Source organism: Delphinus delphis, chromosome 6, assembly GCF_949987515.2.
Source record: "Delphinus delphis chromosome 6, mDelDel1.2, whole genome shotgun sequence".
Classification (NCBI taxonomy): Eukaryota; Metazoa; Chordata; class Mammalia; order Artiodactyla; family Delphinidae; genus Delphinus; species Delphinus delphis.
The window spans coordinates 970,943-983,093 of record NC_082688.1 but is presented as its reverse complement, the minus strand read 5'-3'; the positions used below and the strand labels follow the sequence as shown (position 1 = coordinate 983,093).

At 64.4% G+C, this 12,151-nt stretch overlaps 2 protein-coding genes across 3 annotated transcripts; one reads left to right on the top strand and one right to left on the bottom strand.

Annotated features, from left to right (window-relative positions):
• Window positions 1–4,514: 4,514 nt before the first annotated feature.
• Window positions 4,515–9,112, bottom strand: FBXW5 (F-box and WD repeat domain containing 5). 2 transcript variants are annotated; one of them, XM_060013735.2, is made up of 9 exons: window positions 8,717–9,112; window positions 7,667–7,882; window positions 7,325–7,482; window positions 6,796–6,970; window positions 6,446–6,594; window positions 5,967–6,372; window positions 5,620–5,767; window positions 5,340–5,552; window positions 4,515–5,268 (listed from the first exon to the last, which is right to left on the bottom strand). In XM_060013735.2, exons 2-9 carry the CDS (start codon window positions 7,857–7,859, stop codon window positions 5,031–5,033), a joined length of 1,680 nt encoding a protein of 559 aa, XP_059869718.1. In that variant the 5' UTR covers window positions 7,860–7,882; window positions 8,717–9,112; the 3' UTR covers window positions 4,515–5,030. The 2 variants fall into 2 exon arrangements, with proteins under 2 accessions (XP_059869718.1, XP_059869719.1); XM_060013736.2 differs by lacking the exon at window positions 8,717–9,112 and adding an exon at window positions 8,388–8,693.
• A 309-nt stretch (window positions 9,113–9,421) lies between these two features.
• On the top strand, window positions 9,422–11,032 carry C8G (complement C8 gamma chain). Its single transcript, XM_060013738.1, has 7 exons — window positions 9,422–9,659; window positions 9,740–9,876; window positions 10,044–10,114; window positions 10,186–10,293; window positions 10,548–10,649; window positions 10,736–10,774; window positions 10,860–11,032. The coding sequence occupies exons 1-7, from the start codon at window positions 9,522–9,524 to the stop codon at window positions 10,871–10,873; spliced, it is 609 nt and encodes a 202-aa protein (XP_059869721.1). The 5' UTR covers window positions 9,422–9,521; the 3' UTR covers window positions 10,874–11,032.
• Window positions 11,033–12,151: the final 1,119 nt, after the last annotated feature.

Below are 12,151 nucleotides of genomic sequence, written 5' to 3'. Positions count from 1 at the left end.
ACAACTCCTGAAGCCCACGCGCCTGGAGCCCGTGCTCCGCAACAAGAGAAGCCACCGCAATGAGAAGCCTGTGCACCGCAACGAAGAGTAGCCCCCGCTCGCTGCAACTAGAGAAAGCCCACGCGCAGCAACGAAGACCCAACGCAGCCAAAAATAAATAAATAAATTAAATAAAAAGAGAAAAGAACGTGTCTTCTGCTGTCGGTGAGGGGAGTGTTCCACACGTATCGATTAGATTCAGTTGGCTCCTAGTTGACATGTATTGAATTGTGACTCCCCAAAAGATACGAAGTACTAACCCTCAGTAACTCAGACTGTGACCTTCTTTGGAAATACGGTCTTCACAGAGATAAGTTAAAATGAGGTCATTAGGGTGGGCTCAATCCAATATGACTGGTGTCCTTCTGAAAAGGGGAAACGTGGACACAGACGTGCACAGAGGGAAGAGCACGTGAACAGGCCCACGGAGGCGGATGCCACGTGAAGCCAGAAGGCTGCAGTGATGCGTCTACAGGTCAGGAGCGCCTGATGTCTGGCAAACGCCAGAACCTAGGAAGAGGCCAGGAAGGGCTTCCCCCGGAGAGAGTGGCCCTGCCAGCACCTTGACCTTGGACTTTCGGCCTCCAGAACTTCGAGACAATACATTTCTGTTGTTTTAAACTTCCCAGTTTGTGGTACTTTGTTCCAGCCACCCAGGAAGCTAACACAGGGGAGGGCTCAGTTCGCCTGCACTTTGCTGCCTCTGTGACTAGTTTGACCTTCACTGAGAGAGGAGCACCTAGTCTCCAACTGTAACTTCAGATGCATCTATTTCTCCTCTCATTCTGTCACTTCTTGCTTTGTGTATTCTGAGGCTCTGTTGTTAGGCGCACACACATGTAGGATTGTTGTATCTTCTTGGTGAATTTACTCTTGTATCGGTGTGTAATGTCCCTCTTTTTTCTTGGTAACAGACTTTTTCTGAAATGTGCTTTACTTTGTCTGATATTAACGTCCTGTTTCTTTTCATTGGTATTTTTGTGGTACACATGTTCCATCCTTTTACTTGTAACTAACCTGTACTATATTTGAGTTTCTTAGCGATGGCACAGTTGGGTTGTAGGGTTTTTAAGTTTCACGTTGACAATAATGTAATCATTGATATGCTGGATGTAAGTTGACCATTTTGTGTTTGTTTTCTGTTGGTTCTCTCTGGGTTTTTTGTTTGCTTGTTTTGTTTTGTTTTGTTTTGTTTGACCATGCAGCATGCAGGATCTTAGTTCCCCAACCAGGGATTGAACCCGTGCCCCCTGCGTTGGGAGTGCGGAGTCCTAACCACTGGACTGTCAGGGAAGTCCCAGTATTCGATTTTAGTTCATCTGTTGTGATACTGACTCTCTCTCTTTGTGGTTTTAGTGGTTGTTCCAGTCTACTTGGAATCAGTAGTTTGCTCTTTAACTGGGATATAGAAACCTTACCACCCTGGAGGCCCCTTTGTGGTTCCCCCATTACCTCTGTGTGCTGGACATGTCACCAGACGACACCAAAACAAACTTCCTTTCAGCAGCCGAATGTGTTTGGAGAACTCAAGAGGAGAGTGTTCACTGTTTCTGTTGCTGTCCCCTCCCTGCTGACCATCCAGGTTTCCTGACACCATCTCCTTCCTGTCGGAAGAGCTCCCATCGGCATTTCTGTTAGAGCAGATCATTTTCACTGGATATAGAACTCCGGGCTGAGTCTTTCCTTTTCCCCAACACTTAAAACATGTGCTACTTCTGGGAGTTCCCTGGTGGCCTAGTGGGTAGGACACCAGGCTTTCACTGCCGGGGCCCAGGTTCAATCCTTGGTCAGGGAACTAAGATCCCTCAGCGCACCCCCCAAAAAAAAAAAAAAAAGTGCTACTTCCTGTGGCTTCCGTGGTTTCTAATGAGGAATCTGTAGTCACCACAGGCTGCTCCCCGGGGGCCGAGGTGCGTCTTCTCACTGCTTTCAGGTTTCTTTTGTCTTCGGTTTTCAGCACCGATTTAGATGTGTCCAGGTGTGGATGTCCTTGAGTTTGTCCTTTTGCTCAACCTCTTGAATCTGTAGGTTTATATCCAAATTTGGGGACGTTTTCAGCCATCATTTCTTCAAATCGCTTCCTCCTCTCCTTTCGCGCTTAGACCTTTGCGCGCCTGTTCGGGTTGGACCATCTCTGTTGTCCTGTCTTCAGTCAAGTTCGCTGACTCTTTCCTCTGACTTCTCCATCCTGCTATGGAGTTTGTCTAGAGTTTTAATTTTTGGTTATTTCCCTTTTTTGTTTATATCTTAACATCCACTGCAGAATGTGTTTGCTCACTCAGGCATTTTATAATGGCCACTCTGTCTGTGTCAGGTAACTTGAGCGTCCTTGGCTTCCCTTGAGTTGAACGAACCAGCTCTTCGTGTACTGGGTAACTGTAGATTAGATTCTGGACGTTGACCTTACAGGTGTGGGTCTGGTTAGGCCCAGGCTCACGTTCCCACTGCCACCCGCGGGCTGGACCCCACGTCAGCCCAGCCCCGAAAGCCACGCTCTTCCGGCCGCTCCTGCGCGCTGCTCTGCAAGCTCACCGAGCCTTGGCCTGAGCCCGAGGAGCACACGGGCAGCGCACGGGTGGTCCTGGGCGTCACAGCCACTTCACGGGCTGTTTCTCAAGCTGCTCCCTCTGGTCTGGTTGTTGGCACCCCGTCTGGCCTCCAGCCTGCAAGCTGGCACTCCCGTTAACCCTGCTCTGTCGTGCCCCTCCTTAGTCCGGCTGTGCCTGGGGCCACACAGCCCCCGGGGATCACCCGGCCTCTCTGCACTCACTCAGCTTCACAAGTCCCCTTTCCCGACCCCATGGCAGGCTGGTGGCTGTGCTGTGTGCAGGCCCAGGAACTGAGGGTGGGCACCGGCGAGAGGTGCCAGTGCTGGGGCCCCAGTGCTGCCGCTGCCCCTGCCCCGCCTGCCATGGCACCCTTGTCGGAGCCCTCGGCTGCCCCGAGCCTCTGCTCAGGTTTCTGGCCACACCTCCGGAGGGGCAGGGCCTCGAGCCAGCTCCCACCTGCACCCGCCTCCCCACCTGCACCCGCCTCCCATGGAGCTTGGAGGCTCGAGCCTGCTTGCTGCCCTCAATCAGACCTCAGCTTGCGCGCGCTCTGGGGATGGGTGTCCTCTTCCAACCCTGCCTCCACCTGCTCTCCCCCCCACCCCACCCCACCCCCGCCTCCCGGGCCTCCCCGCTCCTCTGGCACGTTTCTGTTTCTCTGCTTTTTGTCACCCGCTTCCCAGTCCTCACACCAGGTAGGCCTGGTGTAGCTTTCTTTCCGTGTGTTAAGCATTTAGTTCCAATCACCCTCTCCTCTGTTGGCTCCCTTCTAATTTTTCGATTTCTGCATGTTTTTGATTCCGATTCAGCTGCTTTTGTTTTATAGATTTTGTAGGTTTCCTTGATGGCTTTAAATTAAACATATCTCCAGTCTTTTCCAGAAACCGCGTCACCTCGCAGCTACCCGTGGGGATTCCTGGCTCCTGTCTGAGGCCGAGCTTGGGCTCCGGGCTGCAGCTCCAGGCGGGTCCCAGGCAGAGCACTCGGGCTCCGCTGCTGTTGAGCTCCCTTCCCTGTTCTCACCCGTCCAGTTGTTCGGAGACAGACCCAGGGGCCCAGGCTTCCCCGCTGCAGCCGTGGGGCTGGGGCTCTGTCCTCGGGGCGCAGCTGTGCCACTGGCTGGCTCCTCTGGGCACCTTGCCCTCCAGTCCGAACTCCTCCTGGGTCAGCTTCCCCGACCTCGTGTCTGTACCCGGCCCTGCCCAGACCGTCTGCCTGCGGCCAGCTTGGCTCCGACCCCGCAGGCGACCGGGACAGCCTCTGCTCACCGCTGCCTCTGGCCTGGAGAAACACGCTGTCCCCCAAGGCCCATCCACGTGTCTTCTCGACCGTCACGTTGGCGCGTGCCGAGTGTGGAGCCGATGGCAGTTCACCATCGCTCCACGTGCAGCCGGGCTGCACCTCCACCCCGGGGTGTCCCGAGCTGAGCAAGCAGGCCAGGTGAGCCCCCAGGATGGGCCTGGGCCAGGCCTGAGGGTACAGCTGGGGCCACCCCCGCCCCTCTGCTGCCACCTCCGCTGTGTCCACATTGTCACGTGCCAGGCCCCAGAGGTCTGCCCCTGCCCCTGCCCCAGCCAGGGCACCCCCTGAGAACTCCAAGCCCTGAAACCGGCCCCCCGCCCCGCCTGCCGTTCCCCGGTGCCCGGCACTTGCCAGGTCGTGTCCCTCTGCGCCCCCTGCTGGCGGGGAGCACACACGTGCCGGACGTGCTCCAGAGTCTGCGCTCGGGGATTTGTCCACAGAGGCAGCGGGGGCAGCGGCTGGGGACGCAGACTCGCGTCCCGCTGCCCAGTTCAGGGCAGCTCCTAGCGTGTGGCCTAGGGCACCTGCCCCGTCCAGCAGGCACGACGAGGGCCCGTATAGATGCCACGCCCTCCCTGCACACACTGGATGCCACGCCCTCCCCGCACAGACTGGTCGGCGCTGTGCTGTTGCCAACCTTTTATTCAGATCCTGAACCAGTGACATGCAGGTTCCCTGGGCCCATGGCAGCCTGGCCCATGGCAGCCTGACCCGCATCTCGACCCTGACGCTGGGAAGTTCCCAGAAGAGGGAGCCTGGGCTCCCTGGGCAAGGCTGGGCCCAGCAAACACCGCCAGGGCCCCACAGGGCTGGCCAAGGGGAACGTGTTGTGCAGACTGTCCCAGAGCCCAGGCCCAGGGGAAGGGGGTGGGTGAAGAGCGGGGGCCCAGTGTCCTGTGCAGCCCAAGCCAGCCAGAGACGGCCCCGGCTGCCCAAGGCTGAGCGTCACAGCTGTGGGAGGCGGTGTGCGTGCACGAGCGTGGTGGGGGCCAGGCCGTCCCCCGCCGTGGCCTCGCGGGGCCCCCCTCCTAAGGCATTTCTGCAGCAAGCTTCTCTGCCCCCGCGCGCTCTGGGCAGCAGCTCAACCCCCGAAAAAGGGCCATGGGCCTCCGTGGCCTCCTCGGTGGGTCCCAGCGCCCCTCAGCGCCTCTGGCTGGCGAACCAGGAGAAGAAGGGGCGCGGGCGCGGGGCCTGGTGGACACGCACCGTGCGTGGCGAGCGCCAGGCTTTGATGGTGGCGTCGTCGCTGGCCGTCAGCAGGAGCTCCTGCTCCTGGGGGCTGAAGACCACCGAGTTGACCACGTCCTGGTGCCGCAGCTTGGCCAGGCAGATGTTGTAGTGGCGGTCCCAGATGTAGCCGTGCCGATCCTCTGCCCCACTGCGAGAGCGCCTGGGATGAGCCCCCGACCGCCCACTGGGGCCCCTCCCCACCCGGCTCCGCCCCCGGACCTGGCCACGAAGTCCCTGCTGACGTCCAAGAAGATGAAGAAGCACTCGTCGTTAGGCGTGTAGGCGCGGTGGGCGCGCAGGGCCCGCTTCACCTCCCGCATGGTCTTGAGGTCGAACACCAGCAGGTCGATCTCCTCCGCGATCGGCGGCGGCTGCATGGGGTCGGCCACCACCGAGCCGCGGGGCCAGGCGCGGCTGTTCACGTACAGGTACCTGCACGGGCGCGCTGCTCAGCAAGGGCCCGCGGACGCCCCCACCCAGGCTGCCAACAGACGCCCACCTGTTGTCGGGGGACAGGCCCATGCCGATGATGTGTCCGTGCACGTCGATGACGTGGTCGAGCGCGTCGAAGAAGGCGTCGGAGCCCCGGCCCTCGCCCAGCACGGGCCCCGCTGTGGTCATCTGGTGCGGCAAGATCTGCTTGATGCCTGTGGAGGCCGAGTGGGCAGCGCCTCAGTGCCTAGGAGCGCCCAGACGCCCGCGGCGCCACCGGCCCTGTGCCCCTGGATCCGAAGGTGCGCCCCGGGGGGCTGCACAAGCGCTCACCCCCAGGGCAAAGGGAGGAAGGGACTCTGCGCACAGACGGGCCCCGCCCCACCCTGGGAAGCCTCGCCCCGGGCCCCTCACCGATCTGGTGCGGCGAGTAGGTGAAGCAGCCTGTGGTGAAGATGAGGAGTTTGTTGCCGGCGGCGGCCGTGGTGCGCTCGGGGGGCTTGGTGTGGCCCTGGGCCAGCAGCTCGGCCGCCTTGGTCTCCAGCGCGCACTCTGACGGCTGGGGCTGGGCCCGGCCCTCCAGGACACGCCGCAAGCCCTTGGCGCGGGCCGGGCCCGGGTCGACTGCCTGGTCCTCGCTGTCGCTGCTCAGGTCAAAGACACAGCCGGGGCCTGCGCCAGGGGCGCCAGCGTCCAGCAGGAGCTCCGGGCTGTCGAAGCGGCTGCAGTCGGCCACCATGACGGTGCGGATGGTGCTAGCGTTCAGGTTCTGGATCTTGAAGAGCCGCTTCACCACGTTCACGTTCTCCGACTCCACGTCCTGGGGGCAGGAGCACAGGGGTGGGCACGGGCTGCTGGGGCCGCCGCCGGCCGCAGGGCCCCCCCGCGCGCACCTGGAAGGCGTTGTTAAGCCAGAGCACAGAGCACGACGTGATGTCCCCGATGCGGTGCAGGTTTCCCGAGATCAGGCTGGTGTCCGTGAGCCAGCAACCGAACACGTCGTAGGGCTTGTTGCGCACGCGGGACAGCAAGGCGAAGGTGTCTGCGGGGAGCAGCAGGATGGGGCGAGGCGGGGGGCGGGGGGGGGAGGCGGGGCTGGGGGCTGGAGGGATGGGGGGCTGTCCAGGCGGGGGGCGGAGCTGGGCGTTAGGGGCGGGGTTGTCGGAGCAGAGATGGAGATGGAGCAGGGGCCTGGGTGGGACAGCCCCGGTGTGAGGGCCGCCCACCCTCGGCCCACTCTCACCTAGGCTGATGACGGCGATCTCGCCCGAGGAGGAGTTGTGGGGCCCCAGGAACACCCCGGACGCCAGCAGCAGAGAATCGTCCTGGTTGAACTGGGAGAACTGGGTGTAGCTCCAGTTGTAGGGCCGCATGTCTGCGCTGTGCAGCAGCGAGATGGTCAGGTCATTGTTCCAGATCTGCATGGGGAGCCGAGCAGGCGCACCTCGTGATCCCGCCCTGCACGGGGCCCCTCTCCTGGTCGGCTCGCTGAGCCAGTGCTTGGAAACCGCCATCCGGTGCGGGCCCCTTGTCTTTGGCTGTCAGACCGCCGGAGGGATGTGAGTACGTGGAGCTTGGGGCCGGCTCTGGAGCAGCTGCGAGCAGGACCCTCTTTTCTCTGTAGGCAGTTAGGGCCGCCCAGCCCCAGCCTCCCAGCCCGGGTGATCCAGGCCAGTGGTCCAGGTCCCGGGCCTCCCCGTGCGGATGCAGCAAACGGGCCAGCTGTCACTCGTGGCCTGGCCCTCTCTCCCTACAGGGTTAGCCGCCCTCACCTTCACGGTGCAGTCCTTGGAGCAGGAAGCAAACTGGTAGCCTGAGTGGGAGAAGCTAAGGTGCAGGACCTGGTCGGTGTGCTCCTCGAGAGTCTGCACCTCCACGCAGGGCACTGTGTCATAGAGCCGCCGAAACTCCTCGTACCAGGATGTGGCCGCTGTGTGTGTGTACGGGCGTGTCACGCTGGGGCCCCACGCCTCAGAGCCAGGCCCCTGACAGCCAGGGGCCAGCCCTGCCCTCCCTTCGGCCTCCCTCCCGGGCCCTGTGTTTTGAGGCACAGCCTGGCTGTCCTCGACCAGCACGAGGACCAGTGGGCTTCAGGGCGGAGTGCAGGTGCTGACCTGGGTGTCGGGGCACGTTGCGGGCCACCTGGTAGTAGCGGTAGAACTGCTCCCTCCACAGGAACTCATCCCGGGACACGGCCTGCCACTGGTGGCACACCAGCCCCGCGGCCAGCACGTCGGCCGGGCCCAAGTTCAGGAAGATCTGGTAAACGAGGCTGTCGGGGAGCAGGGGTAGGCCCCCCTCGTCCATCGTGACATTCTGCCCAGGCGGCCCTGAAACCCATGCACGATCCCCTTAGCCGCCAGCTGGACCAGGGAGGACACCAGCCCCCAGGCCCAAGGAGAGGTGCAGGGGCCTGCGGCTGAGCTGAGGCAGCCTGCCGACTGCCCCGCTGAGAATTCCAGGGGCTAAGCCTGTGCGGAGAACCCCCGCGGCCGAGGATCCAAGGGCTTCATCAAGCCTCCCGGACGGCCACGCTGCTTGGACCCCGCACTCCTGAGGGTCCCCGGAAAGGCCAAGTCATCCCCGGAACAGGCAGCTTCCGGGCCTGGGCCAGCCTGAGGCGGAGCTGGCGGCGGGCCCTGAGACCCCAGACCCACCCTCACCCCAAAAGCCCCCTCCTCGGGACAGGCCTTCTGTCCTGAGTGGGGCCCTGGGCGGGTCCCTCTGACCGCCCCCCACAGGATCCCAGGGAGTCGTCTGGCTGGCAGGGCTGGTGACCGCTCTGAGGCCGAGAAACGAAGGGTCGGTGGCCCCTGTGCACCCTGCCTCTCTGACCTTGCTGCCCCAGGCTTCGGAGCTGTCAACATGGGACAGAGATCCTTCTCGGGAGAGACCTGGGGCGGCGGGACGAGGGCCAGCCCGCCTGCCCCAGACGCCGCCAGGGACGCCAGCCGGCCCTGGGCTCTGCCCTCTGGCCTAGGAGAGCCCTGCCAGGTGGGCGACGGGCCAGTGCGGCCACTGCCGGGTGAGCTGGGGACGGGGGCCGGGGGGCCGGGCCCGGGATCGGGGCGGGGTGACGACGCTCCCCGGGGCCAGGGCGCTGGGGTCCGGGCCGGGGTTCGGACATGGCTGGTGTCGACGCTCCCCGGGCCGGCCCCACTCACCGCGGCCGCCTCCGCCCGGCTGCGCTGCCCCCGCCCCGGCGCCAGGCCTCTGCCCGCAGACCCGCTTCCGCCCTCCGTCGCCGCTCCGGCCGTCGCGTCTCTATGACCGAGCCCGCCAGGCCAACGTCACGAGCCCCGACGCATCGATGGCCGTCGAGGGCCGAGCCCAGCAGCCCGCGTTGGCTGTTACTGCGCCTGCGCTTCAGGCCCCGCGGCCCGGGCGGTGCTTCTTTGTGCGCCTGTGTTTGCTCGGTCTCTCCAGAAACAGCGCCCCTGGCGGCCGGGAGGGGCGGCGGCCGAGCGCCGTGGGTCGTGGGCGGGGCTGCGGGCGAGGCTCGAGATCTCCGGTTCGAGACTAGGCTCCGGCGCTTCCCAGTGTCGGGCACAAGTGTTCTTCGCTGTGGGGATGAGACTAGTCCGTACTTCAAGGAGCTGTTGGCGGTTTAAGGGAGATGAATGTGCAAAGGGATGAGCACCAGCCACACTGGAAGTCACGTGGGGGCTTGTGGGCAAGAAGCCAGAGGTCAACTCGGACTTTGTACACAGGACATGGCGACAGGGCCCTGCCGGGAAGTGCAGGGCCGAGGTCAGATGTGCAGGGTGAGGCTGAGTTCGTGAGGAGGCCGGGGCAGGGGCAGGGCCGGGGTGGGGGCGGTCCGTTTGCTTGGCCCAGGGCCGGGGGGGTGGGGGATGCACACAGACTTCCCGGGCCGGACGGCTGGGCAGCAGGCAGTGGACTCCGACCCGGGACTTGACCATCCTGCCCTGCGCCTCCCCCAGGCCTGTCACCGTCGCTGCTGTCGCCATGCTGCCCCCCAGGACGGCATCCCTCCTGACTCTGCTCCTGGCCGTCGGCTCCCTGGGTCAGAGGGTTCAGAGACCCCCTCGGCCCCCGTCCCCCATCAGCGCCATCCAGCCCAAGGCCAACTTCGACGCGCAGCGGGTAGGCTTGGGGGAGCCGGAGCGGCGCGCGCCCAGCTTTGCAGCCCCCGTCCCCGCGTGCCCTCACGGGGCCTGTTCCAGTTTTCAGGGACCTGGTTCCTTGTGGCCGTGGCCTCTGCGTGCCGCTCCCTGCAGGAGCAGGGCCACCGGGCCGAGGCCAGCACACTGCACGTGACTCCTCAGGGTGCCGCCATGGCTGTCAGCACCTTGCGGAAGCTGTGAGTCCCGGCCCGGAGCCCCGCCCCCACCCAGCCTCCCGACTCCCACCCCGGCCCCCAACTCTACCCCTGCTGCGGCCTGCGGCCCTGCGACCAGGGTCCCGACAGGCCCCACCCAGTTTGGGGTCCCCAAGCCTGCTGTGCCTCCTCCCACCCCCAACCCCCAGGGATGGGATCTGCTGGCAGGTGCGGCAGCTCTACGGTGACACGGGGCTCCCAGGTCGCTTTCTGCTCCAAGGTGAGGTGCGGGCCATGGGGACAAGGGTTCAGGGCTGGGGGTGAGGCTGACCCTGACCTGGCTCTGCCCAGCCCGAGGCGCCCGAGGGCCGGTGGACGTGGTCGTTGGGGAGACGGACTACCAGGGCTTCGCCATCCTGTACCTGGAGCGGGCGCGGCAGCTGTCGGTGAAGCTGTACGGTACGTCCCCGCGGGACCGGGTCTGCACACCCGCAGGGCCGTCTGGGTGGGCCCGGATGGGCACATGGACGCTCCCCTCCCTTCCCCCTGCCCTTGCCGTTAGGCCCAGATGTGGGGACAGAGAGGAGACCGGGGGTGGGGGGCAGGGGTCAGATCACAGCCCCCGGCACACAGCCCAGCTCCCAGAGCGCCCTGCCCGCCCAGCCCGCACCCACCCAGCGGGCGCCCAGGAGCCCCGTGTGTCCCGCACACAGCCCGCTCGCTCCCTGTGAGCGAATCATTCCTGAGTGTGTTTGAGCAGCGGGTCCAGGGTGCCAACCTGACCGAGGACCACATCCTGTTCTTCCCCAAGTATGGTGAGTGTCCTTGCGTCTCCCGCGGTCCACCTCGCCCTCCCCCGCGCCCCGGCCCCGCCACCCCTGACCCCAGCCCCGACCCCCAGGTTTCTGCGAGGCCGCGGACCAGTTTCACGTCCTGGATGGTGAGTGGGCAGCGCCGGCGGGGCGGTGTGGCGGGGGGCTGGCAGCGCGCGGCTCCCTCCTGGATGGGTCTCGTCTGTGCTGCAGAAGTGAGGAGGTGAGGCCGGCGGCAGCCCTGCACCAGCAAGCAGCCTGGGCCCTGGAGGTGCGGCACTCACCGCCCCCTTGCTGAGTGGGGGGCTCTCTCCCGTCCGCCCCCGAAGCTGCGCCTCGCCGCCAGGAGCTCGGGGCGCTGCCTTCATTAAACGCTGTCAGTCTCAGCTCCTGGATTCTTCCTTTCCACACTGGACCCGGCCGGGGTCTCTGCCCACCTATCATCTCATGGACACGTGGGACTGCTTCCCGGGGGGGCCAGGAGGGCATCGGCTTGTCTCCTGGTGAAGAGCCCTCCCCAGGGAGGTGGGGGTGGGGAGTGGCTCCTCCTCAAGGCCTAGAGTGCCCAGACTCCCTGTCCCCAGTGTCCCCTCCTCTGGCCATCGCGCTGTGGTTGTCCTTGTCTTTCCTGCTCCCTGACTCTGTGCACGCCTGCCCTGCTGGCCTTGCTGGGCTGCCCCGGGTGGGCCCAGGACCTGAACTCGCCTTGTCCAGACATGTCGGCCTTTTCTAGAGGGATGCGGAACCCGCCCCTCAGGTCCTTTTTGTCGCCTGCTGACCACTGAGCGCCCTCCTGGGAGGCAGGGGCCCAGAGTCCCAGGGGGCCCTGTGGCCAAGGCAGGAAAGGCCCTTGAGGAGGGTAGGCAGTTTCAAGGGGGCGGGCAGGGAGGCTCCGTTCCATTTCCTGGGTCGTGTCTGGGCCTGGGGTGAGCTGGCATCTGTCTTAGGAGGATGTGAGGCTGAGCTGCCCCTCACAGCCACCACGGGGGCTGGCAGGGCCAGACAGGGCACAAGACTGGCCCGCGATTGGGACCGACCCCCCCGGCGCTGAGTCCACTCCTGGCATCGGGCATCGGGTGCCCCTGACGGGAGATCATGTGGGTGAGCGGCCAGGAAGCACAAAGAGAGGTGGGGGGATCTGTACCCCAATCTGGGGGAAGCAGGCCTGCCAGTACTGGGGTGAGCACGGGGGCTCTAGGTGCAGAGGGAGGGACCCCTGGACAGACTGGGTTGCCCCAGGAGCCCACACCCAGTGTCAGCCCAAGGTCACCAGCCATGAGGGCCCACAAGATGACCTCTGGCCTGTAGAGAAGACCTTTCTGGAACGTGGGAGCTCCGAGGCCCAGGGAGAGGCAGGCGGGGACTGGAAACGATGTCCTCGCACCCCCAACCGCTGCCTGGAGGGGCCCCTCCGAGTGACTGTGGACCGTTGGGAGGGGGTCGAGTGCTGGCACAGGTCCACACACACCCCCAACCCCCCCGTAGACTGCGCGTCCCTTCCACAC